The sequence below is a fragment of the Salmo salar genome, unplaced genomic scaffold (assembly GCF_905237065.1).
Source record: "Salmo salar unplaced genomic scaffold, Ssal_v3.1, whole genome shotgun sequence".
Classification (NCBI taxonomy): Eukaryota; Metazoa; Chordata; class Actinopteri; order Salmoniformes; family Salmonidae; genus Salmo; species Salmo salar.
In genome coordinates, this window is record NW_025547856.1 from 125,193 (window position 1) to 149,071 (window position 23,879).

Consider the following 23,879-nt stretch of genomic DNA (forward strand, 5'->3'; position numbering starts at 1 on the left):
CTTCTTCCTATCATAACTGCTGTGGGTATTCAGCCAATCAGCAGCCGCCACTCCTTCTTCCTATCATAACTGCTGTGGGTATTCAGCCAATCAGCAGCCGCCACTCCTTCTTCCCATCATAACTGCTGTGGGTATTCAGCCAATCAGCAGCTGCCACTCCTTCTTCCTATCATAACTGCTGTGGGTATTCAGAGATCATTGTGATTATTTGTTATTTTATTTCACCTTTATTTAAGAGTTCAGTGAGTCTTATTGATGCCAGATAGGAACATGGGAAAAGAGCATGTGAAACAAAGTGTGCATCCTAAATAGCACCCTATTCCCTATATATAGTGCACTACTTTAGACCAGGGCCCTATAGAACCCTATTCCCTATATATAGTGCACTACTTTAGACCAGGGCCCTATAGAACCCTATTCCCTATATATAGTGCACTACTTTAGACCAGGGCCCTATAGAACCCTATTCCCTATATAGTCCACTACTTTAGACCAGGGCCCTATAGAACCCTATTCCCTATATAGTGCACTACTTGTGTGTGCTATATAGAGTGCCATTTGGAACACAGCCCTAGAGAGTTAGCTCGTTAGCAGTAGCCGTCATATGAAAACATGTTGCATTGTGGAATCCTTGAAGACCAGCCTCTGTGTCTGACATGCTCAGTCAGTGAGTCCTCTTGACGCATGACAGGAAGTCAGCGAGTCAATCAACCAGTCAGTGAGTCCTCCTGACGTGTGACAGGAAGTCAGCGAGTCAATCAACCAGTCAGTGAGTCCTCCTGACGTGTGACAGGAAGTCAGCGAGTCAATCAACCAGTCAGTGAGTCCTCTTGACGCGTGACAGGAAGTCAGCGAGTCAATCAACCAGTCAGTGAGTCCTCCTGACGTGTGACAGGAAGTCAGCGAGTCAATCAACCAGTCAGTGAGTCCTCTTGACGCATGACAGGAAGTCAGCGAGTCAATCAACCAGTCAGTGAGTCCTCCTGACGCATGACAGGAAGTCAGCGAGTCAATCAACCAGTCAGTGAGTCCTCTTGACGCATGACAGGAAGTCAGCGAGTCAATCAACCAGTCAGTGAGTCCTCTTGACGCATGACAGGAAGTCAGCGAGTCAATCAACCAACCAACCAATCAGTGAATCCTCTTGATGCGCGACAGGAACATGGGTCCCCAGGTCCGACCCTGCTGAGGAACCACAAGGAGGCCTAACGAGGGGGTGTGGCCTAACGGGGTGAAGGTAAAGTGTTCCTGAAGTGGGAGGGCTAGCTCCTCCTCCAGGTCTTGAAGCTCCACTCCTGGACAGGTGTTTAGGACCGCCTCCACCACTTCCTGGTTCTCAGAGCGGGACAGCGTGCAGGTGGAGTAGACGACCACGCCCCCTGGACGCACCGCAGCCAGCGCAGACCTGGGGAACAGACAGGATGTGATGAGACAGATCAGTAGCAGCTGGAGGAGAGGGCTGTGGATTGATTTTTCAGGTGAAAGGTCAACATAAGCCTGGCCCAGGACTTATTTACACCTCCGGCCTCAGAAGTAGGAACACAAAACTCTGGTGTAAAACCCCACAGTGGAAAAGGGACAATGTAGGCCAGGTGTGTCTGTGCGTTAGGCCAGGTGTGTCTGTGCGTGGGCCAGGTGTGTCTGTACGTTAGGCCAGGTGTGTCTGTACGTTAGGCCAGGTGTGTCTGTACGTTAGGCCAGGTGTGTCTGTACGTTAGGCCAGGTGTGTCTGTACGTTAGGCCAGGTGTATCTGTACGTTAGGCCAGGTGTGTCTGTGCGTTAGGCCAGGTGTGTCTGTACGTTAGGCCAGGTGTGTCTGTGCGTTAGGCCAGGTGTGTCTGTGCGTTAGGCCAGGTGTGTCTGTGCGTTAGGCCAGGTGTGTCTGTGCATTAGGCCAGGTGTGTCTGTGCGTTAGGCCAGGTGTGTCTGTGCGTTAGGCCAGGTGTGTCTGTGCGTTAGGCCAGGTGTGTCTGTACGTTAGGCCAGGTGTGTCTGTGCGTTAGGCCAGGTGTGTCTGTACGTTAGGCCAGGTGTATCTGTACGTTAGGCCAGGTGTATCTGTACGTTAGGCCAGGTGTGTCTGTACGTTAGGCCAGGTGTGTCTGTGCGTTAGGCCAGGTGTATCTGTACGCGTAGGCCAGGTGTGTCTGTGCGTTAGGCCAGGTGTGTCTGTACGTTAGGCCAGGTGTGTCTGTGCGTTAGGCCAGGTGTGTCTGTGCGTTAGGCCAGGTGTGTCTGTGCGTTAGGCCAGGTGTGTCTGTGCGTTAGGGCCAGGTGTGTCTGTGCGTTAGGCCAGGTGTGTCTGTGCGTTAGGCCAGGTGTGTCTGTACGTTAGGCCAGGTGTGTCTGTGCGTGGGCCAGGTGTATCTGTACGTGGGCCAGGTGTCTCTGTGCGTTAGGCCAGGTGTGTCTGTGCGTTAGGCCAGGTGTGTCTGTGCGTTAGGCCAGGTGTGTCTGTGCGTTAGGCCAGGTGTGTCTGTGCGTTAGGCCAGGTGTGTCTGTGACGTTAGGCCAGGTGTGTCTGTGCGTTAGGCCAGGTGTGTCTGTGCGTTAGGCCAGGTGTGTCTGTGCGTTAGGCCAGGTGTGTCTGTGCGTTAGGCCAGGTGTGTCTGTGCGTTAGGCCAGGTATGTCTGTGCGTTAGGCCAGGTGTGTCTGTAACGTTAGGCCAGGTGTGTCTGTGCGTTAGGCCAGGTGTGTCTGTGCGTTAGGCCAGGTGTGTCTGTGCGTTAGGCCAGGTGTGTCTGTGCGTTAGGCCAGGTGTGTCTGTGCGTTAGGCCAGGTGTGTCTGTGCGTTAGGCCAGGATGTCTGTGCGTTAGGCCAGGTGTGTCTGTACGTTAGGCCAGGTGTGTCTGTGCGTTAGGCCAGGTGTGTCTGTGCGTTAGGCCAGGTGTGTCTGTGCGTTAGGCCAGGTGTGTCTGTGCGTTAGGCCAGGTGTGTCTGTGCGTTAGGCCAGGTGTGTCTGTACGTTAGGCCAGGTGTGTCTGTGCGTGTAGGCCAGGTGTGTCTGTGCGTTAGGCCAGGTGTGTCTGTGCGTTAGGCCAGGTGTGTCTGTGCGTTAGGCCAGGTGTGTCTGTGCGTTAGGCCAGGTGTGTCTGTGCGTTAGGCCAGGTGTGTCTGTGCGTTAGGCCAGGTGTGTCTGTGCGTTAGGCCAGGTGTGTCTGTGCGTTGGGCCAGGTGTGTCTGTGCGTTAGGCCAGGTGTGTCTGTACGTTAGGCCAGGTGTGTCTGTGCGTTGGGCCAGGTGTGTCTGTGCGTTAGGCCAGGTGTGTCTGTGCGTTAGGCCAGGTGTCTCTGTGCGTTAGGCCAGGTGTATCTGTACGTGGGCCAGGTGTGTCTGTACGTGGGCCAGGTGTGTCTGTACGTTAGGCCAGGTGTGTCTGTGCGTTAGGCCAGGTGTGTCTGTGCGTTAGGCCAGGTGTGTCTGTGCGTTAGGCCAGGTGTCTCTGTGCGTTAGGCCAGGTGTATCTGTACGTGGGCCAGGTGTGTCTGTACGTGGGCCAGGTGTGTCTGTACGTGGGCCAGGTGTATCTGTGCGTTAGGCCAGGTGTGTCTGTGCGTTAGGCCAGGTGTCTCTGTGCGTTAGGCCAGGTGTATCTGTACGTGGGCCAGGTGTGTCTGTACGTGGGCCAGGTGTATCTGTACGTGGGCCAGGTGTGTCTGTACGTGGGCCAGGTGTGTCTGTACGTGGGCCAGGTGTGTCTGTATATTGCCGAGCTGGTTTGGTAATGGAATATTACAGCATGAATTCATACCTGAGCAGCTGTGTCTGTAGTGTGGGCAGCCTGGCCCTGTCCCTCAGCCTCACAGCTCCTTCCTGATCCCCTCCTGTTCCACAGGAGAACAGCCAGCTGCGATCATTAGAACAAGGAGCATCCAGCAGCACCTGGGAGGGAGGGAGGAGGAGAGGAGAGGGAGAGAGGGAGGAGGAGAGGAGAGAGAGAGAGAGAGAGAGAGAGGGACAGAGAGGGGGACAGAGAGAAGATGGAGGAGGAGAGAGAGAGAGAGAAGAGGGACAGAGATAAAGGAGAGAGAACTATTCAAATGACTAGTATTCTAATTCAATGAAGAACACTAATGACACAACACAGGAAAGATCCCCAGTCTCATGGTCTCTAGTCCCTCCATCCATCCAGCCCTTTCCTGTTTCAAGAGCAGAGAGGAGAGGACAGAGAGGAGAGGACAGAGGAGAGGAGAGAACAGAGAAGAGGAGAGAACAGAGAGGAGAGAACAGAGGAGAGGAGAGAACAGAGGAGAGGAGAGAACAGAGAGGAGAGGAGAGAACAGAGGAGAGGAGAGAACAGAGAGGAGAGGACAGAGAGGAGACGACAGAGAGGAGAGGACAGAGAGGAGAGGAGAGGACAGAGAGGAGACGACAGAGAGGAGACGACAGAGAGGAGACGACAGAGAGGAGACGACAAAGAGGAGACAACAGAGAGGAGACGACAGAGAGGAGACGACAGAGAGGAGAGAACAGAGGAGAGGAGAGAACAGAGGAGAGGAGAGAACAGAGGAGAGGACAGAGAGGAGAGGAGAGGACAGAGAGGAGAGAACAGAGAGGAGAGGACAGAGAGGAGAATAGAGAGGAGAGGACAGAGAGGAGAGGACAGAGAGGAGAGGACAGAGAGGAGAGGACAAGAGGAGAGGACAGAGAGGAGAATAGAGAGGAGAAGACAGAGAGGAGAATAGAGAGGAGAGAGGAGAACAGAGAGGAGAGAGGAGAACAGAGAGGAGACAACAGAGAAGAGACAACAGAGAGGAGACAACAGAGAAGAGGAGAGAACAGAGGAGAGGAGAGAACAGAGGAGAGGAGAGAACAGAGGAGAGGAGAGAGGAGAACAGAGGAGAGGAGAGAGGAGAACAGAGGAGAGAACAGAGGAGAGAACAGAGAGGAGAGGAGAGAACAGAGGAGAGGAGAGAACAGAGAGGAGAGGAGAGAACAGAGAGGAGAGGAGAGAACAGAGAGGAGAGGAGAGAACAGAGAGGAGAGGAGAGAACAGAGCAGAGAGGAGAGAACAGAGAGGAGAGAACAGAGCAGAGAGGAGAGAACAGAGAGGAGAGGAGAGAACAGAGAGGAGAGGAGAGAACAGAGGAGAGGAGAGAACAGAGAGGAGAATAGAGAGGAGACAACAGAGAGGAGAGGAGAGAGGAGAACAGAGGAGAGAACAGAGAGAACAGAGGAGAGAACAGAGCAGAGAGGAGAGGAGAGAGGACAGAGAGGAGAATAGAGAGGAGACAACAGAGAGGAGAGGAGAGAGGAGAACAGAGGAGAGAGAGGATGAGTGTAATTTAGAGTCTCTGTGTGATGCTAAGTGACGTGTGAAGCTAGCTGCTGAGGGGGGATGAGATAGGATGGGTTTTCCTCCGGCGGGTAGAGACGTGGGCTCCTCTCCTTCACGGGGCCTCTCCAGTCAGGGAGACGGCGCTAATGAGTGCCACAGAGGAGAACAAGAGCTAATCCTATAGCCCTCTGTGGGAGAGGAGATTAGAGAGAGAGGCAGGGCGGGGCGAGAGGAAGAGGCAGGGGAGAGAGGAAGAGAGGCAGGGGAGAGAGGAAGAGAAGCAGGAGAGAGAGGAAGAGAAGCAGGGGAGAGAGGAAGAGAAGCAGGGGGAGAGAGGAAGAGAAGCAGGGGGAGAGAGGAAGAGAAGCAGGGGAGAGAGGAAGAGAAGCAGGGGGAGAGAGGAAGAGAAGCAGGGGGTGAGAGGAAGAGAGGCGGGGAGAGAGGAAGAGAAGCAGGGGGGAGAGGAAGAGGCAGGGGGAGAGAGGAAGAGAAGCAGGGGGAGAGAGGAAGAGAAGCAGGGGGAGAGGAAGAGAAGCAGGGGGAGAGAGGAAGAGAGGCGGGGAGAGAGGAAGAGAAGCAGGGGGAGAGAGGAAGAGAAGCAGGGCGAGAGAGGAAGAGAAGCAGGACGAGAGAGGAAGAGAGGCAGGGGGAGAGAGGAAGAGAAGCAGGGGGAGAGGAAGAGAAGCAGGGGAGAGAGGAAGAGAAGCAGGGGGAGAGAGGAGGAGAAGCAGGGGAGAGAGGAGGAGAAGCAGGGGGAGAGAGGAAGAGAAGCAGGGGGAGAGAGGAAGAGAGGCAGGGGGAGAGAGGAGGAGAAGCAGGGGGAGAGGAAGAGAAGCAGGGGAGAGAGGAAGAGAGCAGGGGAGAGAGGAAGAGAAGCAGGGGGAGAGAGGAAGAGAAGCAGGGGGAGAGAGGAAGAGAAGCAGGGGGAGAGAGGAAGAGAAGCACAGGGAGGGAGGAAGAGAGGCAGGGGGAGAGGAAGAGAAGCAGGGGGAGAGAGGAAGAGAAGCAGGGGGAGAGGAAGAGAAGCAGGAGAGAGAGGAAGAGAAGCAGGGGAGAGAGGAAGAGAAGCAGGGTGAGAGGAAGAGAGGCGGGGGGAGAGAGGAAGAGAAGCAGGGGAGAGAGGAAGAGAAGCAGGGGGAGAGGAAGAGAAGCAGGGGGAGAGAGGAAGAGAAGCAGGGGAGAGAGGAAGAGAAGCAGGGGAGAGAGGAAGAGAAGCAGGGGGAGAGAGGAAGAGAAGCAGGGTGAGAGGAAGAGAGGCGGGGGAGAGAGGAAGAGAAGCAGGGGGAGAGAGGAAGAGAAGCAGGGGAGAGAGGAAGAGAAGCAGGGGGAGAGAGGAAGAGAAGCAGGGGGAGAGAGGAAGAGAAGCAGGGGGAGAGAGGAAGAGAAGCAGGGGGAGAGGAAGAGCACACAAAGAATTATACCTCGACATAAACATCAACCAGGAAGCTTCCACAAGGGGGAGGCAGGTAGCCTAGTGGTTAGAGTGTAGAGGAGGCAGGTAGCCTAGTGGTTAGAGTGTAGAGGTGGCAGGTAGCCTAGTGGTTAGAGTGTAGAGGAGGCAGGTAGCCTAGTGGTTAGAGTGTAGAGGAGGCAGGTAGCCTAGTGGTTAGAGTGTAGAGGAGGCAGGTAGCCTAGTGGTTAGAGTGTAGAGGAGGCAGGTAGCCTAGTGGTTAGAGTGTAGAGGAGGCAGGTAGCCTAGTGGTTAGAGTGTAGAGGAGGCAGGTAGCCTAGTGGTTAGAGTGTAGAGGAGGCAGGTAGCCTAGTGGTTAGAGTGTAGAGGAGGCAGGTAGCCTAGTGGTTAGAGTGTAGAGGGGCAGGTAGCCTAGTGGTTAGAGTGTAGAGGAGGCAGGTATCCTAGTGGTTAGAGTGTAGAGGAGGCAGGTAGCCTAGTGGTTAGAGTGTAGAGGAGGCAGGTAGCCTAGTGGTTAGAGTGTAGAGGCGGCAGGTAGCCTAGTGGTTAGAGTGTAGAGGAGGCAGGTAGCCTAGTGGTTAGAGTGTAGAGGAGGCAGGTAGCCTAGTGGTTAGAGTGTAGAGGCGGCAGGTAGCCTAGTGGTTAGAGTGTAGAGGAGGCAGGTAGCCTAGTGGTTAGAGTGTAGAGGCAGGTAGCCTAGTGGTTAGAGTGTAGAGGAGGCAGGTAGCCTAGTGGTTAGAGTGTAGAGGAGGCAGGTAGCCTAGTGGTTAGAGTGTAGAGGAGGCAGGTAGCCTAGTGGTTAGAGTGTAGAGGCAGGTAGCCTAGTGGTTAGAGTGTAGAGGCAGGTAGCCTAGTGGTTAGAGTGTAGAGGAGGCAGGTAGCCTAGTGGTTAGAGTGTAGAGGCGGCAGGTAGCCTAGTGGTTAGAGTGTAGAGGGGGTAGGTAGCCTAGTGGTTAGAGTGTAGAGGAGGCAGGTAGCCTAGTGGTTAGAGTGTGGAGGAGGCAGGTAGCCTAGTGGTTAGAGTGTAGAGGAGGCAGGTAGCCTAGTGGTTAGAGTGTAGAGGAGGCAGGTAGCCTAGTGGTTAGAGTGTAGGGGCGGCAGGTAGCCTAGTGGTTAGAGTGTAGAGGAGGCAGGTAGCCTAGTGGTTAGAGTGTAGAGGAGGCAGGTAGCCTAGTGGTTAGAGTGTAGAGGTGGCAGGTAGCCTAGTGGTTAGAGTGTAGAGGAGGCAGGTAGCCTAGTGGTTAGAGTGTTGAGGAGGCAGGTAGCCTAGTGGTTAGAGTGTAGAGGAGGCAGGTAGCCTAGTGGTTAGAGTGTAGAGGAGGCAGGTAGCCTAGTGGTTAGAGTGTAGAGGCGGCAGGTAGCCTAGTGGTTAGAGTGTAGAGGAGGCAGGTAGCCTAGTGGTTAGAGTGTAGAGGAGGCAGGTAGCCTAGTGGTTAGAGTGTAGCGGCAGGTAGCCTAGTGGTTAGAGTGTAGAGGAGGCAGGTAGCCTAGTGGTTAGAGTGTAGAGGCAGGTAGCCTAGTGGTTAGAGTGTAGAGGAGGCAGGTAGCCTAGTGGTTAGAGTGTAGAGGAGGCAGGTAGCCTAGTGGTTAGAGTGTAGAGGAGGCAGGTAGCCTAGTGGTTAGAGTGTAGAGGAGGCAGGTAGCCTAGTGGTTAGAGTGTAGAGGAGGCAGGTAGCCTAGTGGTTAGAGTGTAGAGGCGGCAGGTAGCCTAGTGGTTAGAGTGTAGAGGAGGCAGGTAGCCTAGTGGTTAGAGTGTAGAGGCAGGTAGCCTAGTGGTTAGAGTGTAGAGGAGGCAGGTAGCCTAGTGGTTAGAGTGTAGAGGAGGCAGGTAGCCTAGTGGTTAGAGTGTAGAGGAGGCAGGTAGCCTAGTGGTTAGAGTGTAGAGGAGGCAGGTAGCCTAGTGGTTAGAGTGTAGCGGCAGGTAGCCTAGTGGTTAGAGTGTAGAGGAGGCAGGTAGCCTAGTGGTTAGAGTGTAGAGGAGGCAGGTAGCCTAGTGGTTAGAGTGTAGAGGAGGCAGGTAGCCTAGTGGTTAGAGTGTAGAGGGGGCAGGTAGCCTAGTGGTTAGAGTGTAGAGGTGGCAGGTAGCCTAGTGGTTAGAGTGTAGAGGCGGTAGGTAGCCTAGTGGTTAGAGTGGAGAGGAGGCAGGTAGCCTAGTGGTTAGAGTGTAGAGGAGGCAGGTAGCCTAGTGGTTAGAGTGTAGAGGCGGTAGGTAGCCTAGTGGTTAGAGTGTAGAGGAGGCAGGTAGCCTAGTGGTTAGAGTGTAGAGGAGGCAGGTAGCCTAGTGGTTAGAGTGTAGAGGAGGCAGGTAGCCTAGTGGTTAGAGTGTAGAGGAGGCAGGTAGCCTAGTGGTTAGAGTGTAGAGGAGGCAGGTAGCCTAGTGGTTAGAGTGTGGAGGAGGCAGGTAGCCTAGTGGTTAGAGTGTAGAGGAGGCAGGTAGCCTAGTGGTTAGAGTGTAGAGGAGGCAGGTAGCCTAGTGGTTATGTGTGTAGAGGCAGGTAGCCTAGTGGTTAGAGTGTAGAGGAGGCAGGTAGCCTAGTGGTTAGAGTGTAGAGGAGGCAGGTAGCCTAGTGGTTAGAGTGTAGAGGAGGCAGGTAGCCTAGTGGTTAGAGTGTAGAGGAGGTAGGTAGCCTAGTGGTTAGAGTGTAGAGGAGGCAGGTAGCCTAGTGGTTAGAGTGTAGAGGAGGCAGGTAGCCTAGTGGTTAGAGTGTAGAGGAGGCAGGTAGCCTAGTGGTTAGAGTGTAGAGGAGGCAGGTAGCCTAGTGGTTAGAGTGTAGAGGAGGCAGGTAGCCTAGTGGTTAGAGTGTAGAGGAGGCAGGTAGCCTAGTGGTTAGTGTGTAGAGGCAGGTAGCCTAGTGGTTAGAGTGTAGAGGAGGCAGGTAGCCTAGTGGTTAGAGTGTAGAGGAGGCAGGTAGCCTAGTGGTTAGAGTGTAGCGGCAGGTAGCCTAGTGGTTAGAGTGTAGAGGGGGCAGGTAGCCTAGTGGTTAGAGTGTAGAGGCAGCAGGTAGCCTAGTGGTTAGAGTGTAGCGGCAGGTAGCCTAGTGGTTAGAGTGCAGAGGAGGCAGGTAGCCTAGTGGTTAGAGTGGAGAGGCAGGTAGCCTAGTGGTTAGAGTGGAGGGGAGGCAGGTAGCCTAGTGGTTAGAGTGGAGAGGAGGCAGGTAGCCTAGTGGTTAGAGTGTAGAGGAGGCAGGTAGCCTAGTGGTTAGAGTGTAGAGGAGGCAGGTAGCCTAGTGGTTAGAGAGTAGAGGAGGCAGGTAGCCTAGTGGTTAGAGTGTAGAGGCAGGTAGCCTAGTGGTTAGAGTGTAGAGGAGGCAGGTAGCCTAGTGGTTAGAGTGTAGAGGAGGCAGGTAGCCTAGTGGTTAGAGTGTAGAGGAGGCAGGTAGCCTAGTGGTTAGAGTGTAGAGGAGGCAGGTAGCCTAGTGGTTAGAGTGTAGAGGGGTAGGTAGCCTAGTGGTTAGAGTGTAGAGGAGGCAGGTAGCCTAGTGGTTAGAGTGGAGGGGAGGCAGGTAGCCTAGTGGTTAGAGTGTAGAGGAGGCAGGTAGCCTAGTGGTTAGAGTGTAGAGGCGGCAGGTAGCCTAGTGGTTAGAGTGGAGAGGAGGCAGGTAGCCTAGTGGTTAGAGTGTAGAGGAGGCAGGTAGCCTAGTGGTTAGAGTGTAGAGGTGGCAGGTAGCCTAGTGGTTAGAGTGTAGAGGAGGCAGGTAGCCTAGTGGTTAGAGTGTAGAGGAGGCAGGTAGCCTAGTGGTTAGAGTGTAGAGGAGGCAGGTAGCCTAGTGGTTAGAGTGTAGAGGAGGCAGGTAGCCTAGTGGTTAGAGTGTAGAGGAGGCAGGTAGCCTAGTGGTTAGAGTGTAGAGGAGGCAGGTAGCCTAGTGGTTAGAGTGTAGAGGAGGCAGGTAGCCTAGTGGTTAGAGTGTAGAGGAGGCAGGTAGCCTAGTGGTTAGAGTGTAGGGGCGGCAGGTAGCCTAGTGGTTAGAGTGTAGAGGAGGCAGGTAGCCTAGTGGTTAGAGTGGAGAGGAGGCAGGTAGCCTAGTGGTTAGAGTGGAGAGGAGGCAGGTAGCCTAGTGGTTAGAGTGTAGAGGAGGCAGGTAGCCTAGTGGTTAGAGTGTAGAGGAGGCAGGTAGCCTAGTGGTTAGAGAGTAGAGGAGGCAGGTAGCCTAGTGGTTAGAGTGTAGAGGAGGCAGGTAGCCTAGTGGTTAGAGTGTAGAGGAGGCAGGTAGCCTAGTGGTTAGAGTGTAGAGGAGGCAGGTAGCCTAGTGGTTAGAGTGTAGAGGGGGTAGGTAGCCTAGTGGTTAGAGTGTAGAGGAGGCAGGTAGCCTAGTGGTTAGAGTGTAGGGGCGGCAGGTAGCCTAGTGGTTAGAGTGTAGAGGTGGCAGGCAGCCTAGTGGTTAGAGTGTAAAGGTGGCTGGTAGCCTAGTGGTTAGAGTGGAGAGGAGGCAGGTAGCCTAGTGGTTAGAGTGTAGAGGCAGGTAGCCTAGTGGTTAGAGTGTAGAGGAGGCAGGTAGCCTAGTGGTTAGAGTGTAGAGGTGGCAGGTAGCCTAGTGGTTAGAGTGTAGAGGAGGCAGGTAGCCTAGTGGTTAGAGTGGAGAGGAGGCAGGTAGCCTAGTGGTTAGAGTGTAGAGGTGGCAGGCAGCCTAGTGGTTAGAGTGTAGAGGAGGCAGGTAGCCTAGTGGTTAGAGTGTAGAGGAGGCAGGTAGCCTAGTGGTTAGAGTGTAGAGGAGGCAGGTAGCCTAGTGGTTAGAGTGTAGAGGAGGCAGGTAGCCTAGTGGTTAGAGTGTAGAGGTGGCTGGTAGCCTAGTGGTTAGAGTGGAGAGGAGGCAGGTAGCCTAGTGGTTAGAGTGTAGAGGCAGGTAGCCTAGTGGTTAGAGTGTAGAGGAGGCAGGTAGCCTAGTGGTTAGAGTGTAGAGGGGGTAGGTAGCCTAGTGGTTAGAGTGTAGAGGCGGCAGGTAGCCTAGTGGTTAGAGTGTAGAGGAGGCAGGTAGCCTAGTGGTTAGAGTGTAGAGGAGGCAGGTAGCCTAGTGGTTAGAGTGTAGAGGAGGCAGGTAGCCTAGTGGTTAGAGTGTAGAGGCAGGTAGCCTAGTGGTTAGAGCGTTGGACTAGTTAACCGAAAGGTTGCTAGATCGAATCCCTGAGCTGACAAGGTACAAAATCTGTTATTCTGCCCCTGAACAAGGCAGTTAACCCCACTGTTCCTAGGCCGTCATTGTAAATAAGAATTTGTTCATAACTGACTAGTTAAATAAAGGGTAAATAAAAAGCCTGTGAACCATCTTCTATGTCATCGAAAGGAACATAAAACTCGACCTCCCAATTAGGATCTGGTAAATATGCTTTGCCCTCTATGGTTGTGAAATCTGTACTCCACAAAAATTGACAAAATGGGACAAAAACCCCCAGTCAATTGAGACTCTGCATGCAGAATGAGGACTGCAATACAGAGCAGAATGAGGACTGCAATACAGAGCAGAATGAGGACTGCAATACAGAGCAGAATGAGGACTGTAATACAGAGCAGAATGAGGACTGCAATACAGAGCAGAATGAGGACTGTAATACAGAGCAGAATGAGGACTGTAATACAGAGCAGAATGAGGACTGTCATACAGAGCAGAATGAGGACTGCCATACAGAACAGAATGAGGACTGTAATACAGAGCAGAATGAGGACTGCAATACAGAATGAGGACTGTATACAGAGCAGAATGAGGACTGTATACAGAGAAGAATGAGGACTGTATACAGAGCAGAATGAGGACTGTAATACAGAGCAGAATGAGGACTGCAATACAGAGCAGAATGAGGACTGCAATACAGAGCAGAATGAGGACTGCAATACAGAGCAGAATGAGGACTGTAATACAGAATGAGGACTGTATACAGAGCAGAATGAGGACTGTAATACAGAGCAGAATGAGGACTGCAATACAGAGCAGAATGAGGACTGTATACAGAGCAGAATGAGGACTGTAATACAGAATGAGGACTGTATACAGAGCAGAATGAGGACTGTAATACAGAGCAGAATGAGGACTGCAATACAGAGCAGAATGAGGACTGTAATACAGAATGAGGACTGTATACAGAGCAGAATGAGGACTGCAATACAGAGCAGAATGAGGACTGCAATACAGAGCAGAATGAGGACTGTAATACAGAGCAGAATGAGGACTGTGATACAGAGCAGAATGAGGACTGCGATACAAAGCAGAATGAGGACTGCAATACAGAGCAGAATGAGGACTGTAATACAGAGCAGAATGAGGACTGCAATACAGAGCAGAATGAGGACTGCAATACAGAGCAGAATGAGGACTGCAATACAGAGCAGAATGAGGACTGCAATACAGAGCAGAATGAGGACTGCAATACAGAGCAGAATGAGGACTGCAATACAGAGCAGAATGAGGACTGTATACAGAGCAGAATGAGGACTGTAATACAGAGCAGAATGAGGACTGCAATACAGAGCAGAATGAGGACTGTATACAAAGCCGAATGAGGACTGCAATACAGAGCAGAATGAGGACTGCAATACAGAGCAGAATGAGGACTGTAATACAGAATGAGGACTGTAATACAGAGCAGAATGAGGACTGCAATACAGAGCAGAATGAGGACTGTATACAGAGCAGAATGAGGACTGTAATATAGAATGAGGACTGTATACAGAGCAGAATGAGGACTGCAATACAGAGCAGAATGAGGACTGCATACAGAGCAGAATGAGGACTGTAATACAGAGCAGAATGAGGACTGTAATACAGAGCAGAATGAGGACTGTAATACAGAGCAGAATGAGGACTGTAATACAGAGCAGAATGAGGACTGTAATACAGAGCAGAATGAGGACTGCAATACAGAGCAGAATGAGGACTGCAATACAGAGCAGAATGAGGACTGCAATACAGAGCAGAATGAGGACTGCAATACAGAGCAGAATGAGGACTGCAATACAGAGCAGAATGAGGACTGCAATACAGAGCAGAATGAGGACTGCATATTTAACCAGACAAATCCGTTAAGAACTAACTGTTATTCACAATGACGGCCTACCCCCCCTCGCCAAACACGGACGACGCTGGCCCTACGGGACTCCAGATCACGGCCGGGTTGTGATACAGCCCGGGATCGAACCAGGGTCTGTAGTGACGCCTCTAGCACGAAGATGCAGTGCCTCAGACCGCCTTGAATGGCCTACACCATGAAGTTTTCACTTGTTATTTTCGCAAACGAAAACAAAATGGTACCCTTGTGTGTGAGTACATTACTGTATCCATACTGGGACATTGTTTTTCAACAGGAAACGTCCAAAATAGCCGAAGTGAGTCTTTAAACTGATCTGAGCTGTTGTGTTATTTACAAGCATTTCGCTACACGCGCAATAACATCTGCTAAACAGGTGTATGTGACCAATAAAATGGGATTTGATTTGATGACCGTTCAGAGGAACAAGAACTCCCCCTGTTGGAACTGCAAGTTGGAGGACGCTCACTTCAGAGGAATGAAAAACTGTTTAACATGACTCTTCCTCAATCCACGACTCCTTGCAGCCTGTCTCCTAGCCTCTTCTTAAACCCCATTGGATAAACCGGTCTGAAGGAGGGAGCTTGGACCTTCTCCTCCAATACGGTTGAGAAGGAAGCAGGTAAGGAGATAGGATGCACGACAAACTGAGATGGAGACCTTGTGTCTTCGACGCAGGATAACGAGAAGAAAAAAATAAATATCTGTTTTCTTCCCTCACCTTGTCATACATTCCGGCTTCACTCTGCCCAAAGAGACGTCCATCCTGATTGGACACGGTGACAGTGCTGCTCAGCGATTGGGGGATGAAGGATTCCAGGGTTTTGGCCAGCCAATCACGTCGGTGTGGGTCCATTTCATTACAACACAACAGAGCTGGAACACAACGGAAGATAAGACTGTAGCAATACAACCCTTTAACCCCTACACCCTAACCCCTACACCCTAACCCCTACACCCTAACCCTTACACCCTAACCCCTACACCCTAACCCCTTAACCCTACACCTTAACCCCTACACCCTAACCCCTTTATCCTCGACACCCTAACCCCTTTAGCCTCTACACCCTAACCCCTTAGCCCCTACACCCTAACCCCTTTATCCTCGACACCCTAACCCCTTTAGCCTCTACACCCTAACCCCTTAGCCCCTACACCCTAACCCCTTTAGCCTCTACACCCTAACCCCTTAACCCCTACACCCTAACCCCTACACCCTAACCCCTTACCCTTTAACCCCTACACCCTTAACCCCTACACCCTTAACCCCTACACCCTTAACCCCTACACCCTTAACCCCTACACCCTTAACCCCTACACCCTTAACCCCTACGCCCTAACCCTTAACCCCTACACCCTAACCCCTACACCCTTAACCCCTACACCCTAACCCCTTAGCCCCTACGCCCTAACCCCTTAACCCCTACGCCCTAACCCCTTTAGCCTCTACACCCTAACCCCTTTAGCCTCTACACCCTAACCCCTTTAGCCTCTACACCCTAACCCCTTTAGCCCCTACACCCTAACCCCTTAACCCCTACACCCTAACCCTTTAGCCCCTACACCCTAACCCCTTTAGCCCCTACACCCTAACCCCTACACCCTAACCCCTTTAGCCTCTACACCCTAACCCCTTATCCCCTACACCCTAACCCCTTATCCCCTACACCCTAACCCCTTTAGCCTCTACACCCTAACCCCTTAACCCCTACACCCTAAACCTCTACACCCTAATCCCTTTAGCCCCTACACCCTAATCCCTTTAGCCCCTACACCCTAACCCCTTTAGCCCCTACACCCTAACCCCTACACCCTAACCCCTCCACCCTAACCCCCACACCCTAACCCCCACACCCTAACCCCTCCACCCTATCCCCCACACCCTAATCCCTCCACCCTAACCCCTCCACCCTAGCCCCTACACCCTAACCCCTTTAGCCCCTACACCCTAGCCCCCTACACCCTAACCCCTCCACCCTAACCCCCACACCCTAACCCCTCCACCCTATCCCCCACACCCTAATCCCTCCACCCTAACCCCCTCCACCCTAGCCCCTACACCCTAACCCCTTTAGCCCCTACACCCTAGCCTCTACACCCTAACCCCTCCACCCTAACCCCCACACCCTAACCCCTCCACCCTATCCCCCACACCCTAATCCCTCCACCCTAACCCCTCCACCCTAGCCCCTACACCCTAACCCCTTAACCCCTCCACCCTAACCCCTTAACCCCTCCACCCTAACCCCTTAACCCCTCCACCCTAACCCCTACACCCTAACCTCTCCACCCTAACCCCTACACCCTAACCATGTCCTGACCTGGGTCAGCAGTCTGTAGTATAGCCAAGGCCTCTACACCCTAACCCCTACACCCTAACCCCTTAGCCGCTACACCCTAACCCCATAGCCCCTACACCCTAACCCCTAACCTCTCCACCCTGACCCCTACACCCTAACCCTGACCTGGGTCAGCAGTCTGTAGTATAGCCAAGGCCTCTACACCCTAACCCCTACACCCTAACCCCTTAGCCGCTACACCCTAACCCCTTAGCCCCTACACCCTAACCCCTTAGCCCCTACACCCTAACCCCTTAGCCCCTACACCCTAACCCCTTAGCCCCTACACCCTAACCCCTTTAGCCTCTACACCCTAACCCCTTAACCCCTACACCCTAACCCCTTACCCTTTAACCCCTACACCCTTAACCCCTACACCCTTAACCCCTACACCCTTAACCCCTACACCCTTAACCCCTACGCCTTAACCCCTACGCCCTAACCCCTTAACCCCTACACCCTAACCCCTACACCCTTAACCCCTACACCCTAACCCCTACACCCTAACCCCTTAGCCCCTACGCCTAATCCCTTAACCCCTACGCCCTAACCCCTTTAGCCTCTACGCCCTAACCCCTTTAGCCTCTACACCCTAACCCCTTATCCCCTACACCCTAACCCCTTATCCCCTACACCCTAACCCCTTTAGCCTCTACACCCTAACCCCTTAACCCCTACACCCTAACCCCTTAACCCCTACACCCTAAACCTCTACACCCTAATCCCTTTAGCCCCTACACCCTAATCCCTTTAGCCCCTACACCCTAACCCCTTTAGCCCCTACACCCTAACCCCTACACCCTAACCCCTCCACCCTAACCCTCCACCCTAACCCCTCCACCCTAACCCCACACCCTAACCCCTCCACCCTATCCCCCACACCCTAATCCCTCCACCCTAACCCCTCCACCCTAGCCCCTACACCCTAACCCCTTTAGCCCCTACACCCTAGCCCCTACACCCTAACCCCTCCACCCTAACCCCCACACCCTAACCCCTCCACCCTAACCCCCACACCCTAACCCCTCCACCCTATCCCCCACACCCTAACCCTCCACCCTAACCCCTCCACCCTAGCCCCTACACCCTAACCCCTTTAGCCCCTACACCCTAGCCCCTACACCCTAACCCCTCCACCCTAACCCCACACCCTAACCCCTCCACCCTATCCCCCACACCCTAATCCCTCCACCCTAACCCTCCACCCTAGCCCCTACACCCTAACCCCTTAACCCCTCCACCCTAACCCCTTAGTATAGCCAAGGCTGTAGTATAGCCAAGGCCTCTACACCCTAACCCCTACACCCTAACCCCTACACCCTAACCATGTCCTGACCTGGGTCAGCAGTCTGTAGTATAGCCAAGGCCTCTACACCCTAACCCCTACACCCTGACCCCTAACCCCTAACCCTGACCTGGGTCAGCAGTCTGTAGTATAGCCAAGGCCTCTACACCCTGACCCCTACACCCTAACCCCTACACCCTGACCTGGGTCAGCAGTCTGTAGTATAGCCAAGGCCTCTACACCCTAACCCCTACACCCTAACCCCTACACCCTAACCCCTTAGCCCCTACACCCTGACCTGGGTCAGCAGTCTGTAGTATAGCCAAGGCCTCTACACCCTAACCCCTACACCCTGACCCCTAACCCTGACCTGGGTCAGCAGTCTGTAGTATAGCCAAGGCCTCTCCACCCTAACCCCTACACCCTAACCCCTACACCCTGACCCTGACCTGGGTCAGCAGTCTGTAGTATAGCCAAGGCCCCTACACCCTAACCCCTACACCCTTAGCCCCTACACCCTAACCCTGACCTGGGTCAGCAGTCTGTAGTATAGCCAAGGCCTCTACACCCTGACCCCTACACCCTAACCCCTACACCCTGACCTGGGTCAGCAGTCTGTAGTATAGCCAAGGCTTTCCCTCCAGGAGCAGAGCAGAGATCCAGGACCCTGTCCCCCTCCTGTACCCCCAGGGCTAAGACAGGCAGCAGGGAGGCAGCGTTCAGCAGGTAGTAGGCTTTCAGCTGGCCCTGGCGGTGAGGAGGAGAGGGGTAACGCACAGGGGAAGGGTGGATGAAACACTGCAGGGAGGGAGGAAGAGGAGGAGGACCGGGGTGAGGCTGGGTGGGAGAGGGAGGGTGAGGCTGGGTGGGAGAGGGAGGGTGAGGCAGGTCTGTGTGGGGCAGTAGGCTGATGAAGCCTTGCCCTTGGAGGCGTTGTTTGACGTCTGACACAGCGGTAAAGCGGTTGAGCATCACTCCATACTGCCAACACCCAGGGTTCAACAGCACAGCCCTGTAGGAGACAGGAGGAGAGGAGAAGAGGCTGAGCATCACTCCATACTGCCAACACCCAGGGTTCAACAGCACAGCCCTGTAGGAGAAGAGGAGGAGAGGCTGAGCATCACTCCATACTGCCAACACCCAGGGTTCAACAGCACAGCCCTGTAGGAGACAGGAGAAGAGGCTGAGCATCACTCCATACTGCCAACACCCAGGGTTCAACAGCACAGCCCTGTAGGAGAAGAGGAGGAGAGGCTGAGCATCACTCCATACTGCCAACACCCAGGGTTCAACAGCACAGCCCTGTAGGAGACAGGAGAAGAGGCTGAGCATCACTCCATACTGCCAACACCCAGGGTTCAACAGCACAGCCCTGTAGGAGAAGAGGAGGAGAGGCTGAGCATCACTCCATACTGCCAACACCCAGGGTTCAACAGCACAGCCCTGTAGGAGACAGGAGAAGAGGCTGAGCATCACTCCATACTGCCAACACCCAGGGTTCAACAGCACAGCCCTGTAGGAGAAGAGGAGGAGAGGCTGAGCATCACTCCATACTGCCAGCACCCAGGGTTCAACAGCACAGCCCTGTAGGAGACAGGAGAAGAGGAGAAGAGGCTGAGCATCACTCCATACTGCCAACACCCAGGGTTCAACAGCACAGCCCTGTAGGAGACAGGAGAAGAGGCTGAGCATCACTCCATACTGCCAACACCCAGGGTTCAACAGCACAGCCCTGTAGGAGACAGGAGGAGAGGCTGAGCATCACTCCATACTGCCAACACCCAGGGTTCAACAGCACAGCCCTGTAGGAGGAGAGGAGAAGAGGCTGAGCATCACTCCATACTGCCAACACCCAGGGTTCAACAACACAGCCCTGTAGGAGACAGGAGAAGAGGCTGAGCATCACTCCATACTGCCAACACCCAGGGTTCAACAGCACAGCCCTGTAGGAGACAGGAGGAGAGGCTGAGCATCACTCCATACTGCCAACACCCAGGGTTCAACAGCACAGCCCTGTAGGAGACAGGAGAAGAGGAGAAGAGGCTGAGCATCACTCCATACTGCCAACACCCAGGGTTCAACAGCACAGCCCTGTAGGAGGAGAGGAGAAGAGGCTGAGCATCACTCCATACTGCCAACACCCAGGGTTCAACAGCACAGCCCTGTAGGAGGAGAGGAGAAGAGGCTGAGCATCACTCCATACTGCCAACACCCAGGGTTCAACAGCACAGCCCTGTAGGAGAAGAGGAGGAGAGGCTGAGCATCACTCCATACTGCCAACACCCAGGGTTCAACAGCACAGCCCTGTAGGAGAAGAGGAGGAGAGGCTGAGCATCACTCCATACTGCCAACACCCAGGGTTCAACAGCACAGCCCTGTAGGAGACAGGAGGAGAGGAGAAGAGGCTGAGCATCACTCCATACTGCCAACACCCAGGGTTCAACAGCACAGCCCTGTAGGAGAAGAGGAGGAGAGGCTGAGCATCACTCCATACTGCCAACACCCAGGGTTCAACAGCACAGCCCTGTAGGAGACAGGAGGAGAGGAGAAGAGGCTGAGCATCACTCCATACTGCCAACACCCAGGGTTCAACAACACAGCCCTGTAGGAGACAGGAGAAGAGAAGAGGCTGAGCATCACTCCATACTGCCAACACCCAGGGTTCAACAACACAGCCCTGTAGGAGAAGAGGAGGAGAGGCTGAGCATCACTCCATACTGCCAACACCCAGGGTTCAACAGCACAGCCCTGTAGGAGAAGAGGAGGAGAGGCTGAGCATCACTCCATACTGCCAACACCCAGGGTTCAACAGCACAGCCCTGTAGGAGAAGAGGAGGAGAGGCTGAGCATCACTCCATACTGCCAACACCCAGGGTTCAACAGCACAGCCCTGTAGGAGACAGGAGGAGAGGAGAAGAGGCTGAGCATCACTCCATACTGCCAACACCCAGGGTTCAACAGCACAGCCCTGTAGGAGAAGAGGAGGAGAGGCTGAGCATCACTCCATACTGCCAACACCCAGGGTTCAACAGCACAGCCCTGTAGGAGACAGGAGGAGAGGAGGAGAGGCTGAGCATCACTCCATACTGCCAACACCCAGGGTTCAACAACACAGCCCTGTAGGAGACAGGAGGAGAGGCTGAGTATCACTCCATACTGCCAACACCCAGGGTTCAACAGCACAGCCCTGTAGGAGACAGGAGGAGAGGCTGAGCATCACTCCATACTGCCACCACCCAGGGTTCAACAGCACCTTTTCCCTTTGTCAGGGAGGTGACCAAGAACCCGATGGTCACTCTAACAGAGCTCCAGAGTTCCTCTGTGGCGATGGGAGAACCTTTCAGAAGGACAACCATCTCTGCAGCACTCCACCAATCAGGCATTTCTGGTAGAGTGGCCAGACAGAAGCCATTCCTCAGTAAAAGGTACATGACAACCCGCTTGGAGTTTACCCAAAGGCACCGAGAAGACTCTCAGACAAGATTCCCTGGTTTGATGAAATCAAGATTCAACTCTTCGGCCTGAATGCCAAGCGTGCCAAGTCTGGAGGAAACCTGGTTCCATCCCTACGGTGAAGCATGGTGGTGGCAGCATCATGCTTTGGGATGTTTTTCAGCGGGCAGGGACTGGGAGACTAGTCAGGATCGAGGGAAAGATGAACGGAGCAAAGTACAGAGAGATCCTTGATGAAAACCTGCTGCAGGGCGCTCAGGACCTCAGACTGGGGTGAAGGTTCACCTTCCAACAGGACAACAACCCTAAGCACACAGCCAAGACAAAGCAGGAGTGGCTTCGGGACAAGTCTCTGAATGTCCTTCAGTGGCCCAGCCAGAGCCCAGACTTGAACCCGATCGAACATCTCTGGAGAGACCTGAAAATAGCTGTGCAGCGACGCTCCACATCCAACCTGACAGAGCTTGAGAGGATCTGCAGAGAAGAATGGGAGAAACTCCCCAAATACAGATGTGCCAAGCTTGTAGCATCATACCCAAGAAGACTCGAGGCTGTAATCGCTGCCAAAGGTGCTTCAACAGAAGTACTGAGTAAAGGGTCTGAATACTTATGTAAATGTGATATTTCAGTTGTTTTAATAAAAAAAAAAAATGCATTTGCAAAACTGTCTAAACCGGTTTGTTTTGTCATTATAGGGTATTGTGTGTAGATCGATGAGCCATTTTAGAATAAGGTTGTAACATAACAAAATGTGAGGGGGAAAAAGTCAATGAGGTCTGAATACTTCCAGAATGCACTGTATGTAGGCGGCAGGGTAGCCTAGTGGTTAGAGCGTTGGACAAGTTAGCCGAAAGGTTGATGGTTTAAATCCCCGAGCTGACAAGGTACACATCTGTCGTTCTGCCCCTGAACAAGACAGTTAACCCACTGTTCCTAGGCCGTCATTGAAAATAAGAATTTGTTCTTAACTGACTAGTTAAATAAAGGTATAGCGCACAACGTTAGACCAGGACCTATAGGGAATACGGTGCCATTTAGGAAACAGAGTTCTCATCCGATTTAAGTTCAGAGTAATAAAACGATTTATAATATTGTAATTGACACGTAATACTGTAGAAAAACGATTAAGAGGACGAGGTGAACGCTGACATACCTTGCAGACGGCCATAGGGGGCCAAGTTCCTGGCCGTACTGTTGGTCAAAACGGTCCAATATGACTTTACACACCCGCTTCTGTTTCTCGGGTCGGGAAGGAACCTGTGAGTTGGAGAGGAACACGTCTAGATTCAAACAGGATGGATGGCTGATAGAGTATAACTCATTTAGTTGATCAAATAACCAACAGTTTGTCATCGTTAATACCAGAAACGTATCGTCTGCTGGTCCTATACGTGTATTCGTATGATCCAACTTTACCCGTTCGGTCGGAACAGTTCGCTCCTCTCTCGACAGGTCCTGTCCACGGTCGGAACCGATAACGGAGTTGCACGACAGTAATCTCAGACATTTCAACGACTGAGAAAGTCTCCGCTGTAGAATAAATACATCTCCCGAGACTAAACGTCTAAACATTTCATAAATTAATCCGAATTCATCGATTTAAGCAAACGGTTAAATGACCGATTTCTAGTAAGTGTTTTCCTTTAGACACGTCCGTCTCTTATAAATGTCCCCCTTCTCCTTGGCTGTTTTAAACTCAGTTCCCCTCCTAACATCAAGCAAAATTGAGACCCAAAGACTTTGGAATAGATACGGGTACAAATCATATACACCTCATTCAGGGTCTTTTCTTTATTTTTTACTATTTTCTACATTGTAGAATAATAGTGAAGACATCAAAACTATGAAATAACACATATGGAATCATGTAGTAACCAAAAAAAAGTGTTAAATGAAAATATATTTTATATTTGAGATTTGAGATTCTTCAAAGTAGTCACCCTTTGCCCTGATGACAGCTTTGCACACTTTTGGCATTCTCTCAACCAGCTTCACCTGGAATGCTTTTCCAACAGTCTTGAAGGGAGTTCCCACATATGCTGAGCACTTGTCGGCTGCTTTTCCTTCACTCTGCGGTCCGACTCATCCCAAATTGGGTTGATGTCGGATGATTGTGGAGGCCAAAACAGTTAGGAATAGAGACAAGGGTACAAATCATATACGCATTTATTAGAATTTCATAACAAAAATTTACAAGGTAGAAAATGTGACTATGAAATCCCAAGAACGTAGCTGTGTGACTAAAGCATTGTTATGGAAATATACAAGCTACATTCACATGGTAAGGTGTGGCCTACAGTCATACAATAAATGGACATGATACATGTAGTGTAGAAACGGGGTCAGTCTCGATGCAGTGTAGAAACGGTGGACTTAGCAACACTCTGGACCAGAGCTAGACAAAGGACAGACAGAAGAGTGGCTCTGGTCCAGGGCTAGACAAAGGACAGACAGAAGAGTAGCTCTGGTCCAGGGCTAGACAAAGGACAGACAGAAGAGTAGCTCTGGTCCAGGGCCTGTTCCTCTACTAGGGGACTGAGTAACAACACTCTGGACCAGAGGTAGACAAAGGACAGACACAAGAGTAGCTCTGGTCCAGGGCTGAGGGGTAATATACATGTATAAAGTCAGGTCCATGAACTATGATGTACCAGCTCATATACATCAACAATACAGGACCAAAAACAGTCAAAATATCATTCAAGTGTCATCATTGAAAGCTATATGTTGTGAGAAGACATTTTCAAATGACTGTAGAGAGTACAGTATGTAGGGAATATAACATTACAGGATGTAGAGTACAGTATGTAGTGAATATAACATTACAGACTGTAGAGTACAGTATGTAGGGAATATAACATTACAGACTGTAGAGTACAGTATGTAGGGAATATAACATTACAGACTGTAGAGTACAGTATGTAGGGAATATAACATTACAGACTGTAGAGTACAGTATGTAGGGAATATAACATTACAGACTGTAGAGTACAGTATGTAGGGAATATAACATTACAGACTGTAGAGTAGGGAATATAACATTACAGACTGTAGAGTAGTGAATATAACATTACAGACTGTAGAATACAGTATGTA

At 52.3% G+C, this 23,879-nt stretch overlaps 1 protein-coding gene and 1 long non-coding RNA gene across 3 annotated transcripts; both read right to left on the minus strand.

The window, feature by feature from the left end:
• Nucleotides 1–22,456, minus strand: LOC123732469 (tRNA (cytosine(34)-C(5))-methyltransferase, mitochondrial). 2 transcript variants are annotated; one of them, XM_045711654.1, is made up of 6 exons: nt 22,200–22,456; nt 21,937–22,040; nt 17,933–18,342; nt 14,428–14,582; nt 3,755–3,885; nt 1–1,405 (listed from the first exon to the last, which is right to left on the minus strand). In XM_045711654.1, exons 1-6 carry the CDS (start codon nt 22,353–22,355, stop codon nt 1,132–1,134), a joined length of 1,230 nt encoding a protein of 409 aa, XP_045567610.1. In that variant the 5' UTR covers nt 22,356–22,456; the 3' UTR covers nt 1–1,131. The 2 variants fall into 2 exon arrangements, with proteins under 2 accessions (XP_045567610.1, XP_045567609.1); XM_045711653.1 differs by having other exon boundaries at nt 22,146–22,441.
• Nucleotides 15,997–17,583, minus strand: LOC123732471 (uncharacterized). The gene is made up of 3 exons (XR_006763170.1): nt 17,343–17,583; nt 16,138–16,202; nt 15,997–16,058 (listed from the first exon to the last, which is right to left on the minus strand). It is a non-coding gene; the product is annotated as an uncharacterized lncRNA (long non-coding RNA).
• Nucleotides 22,457–23,879: the final 1,423 nt, after the last annotated feature.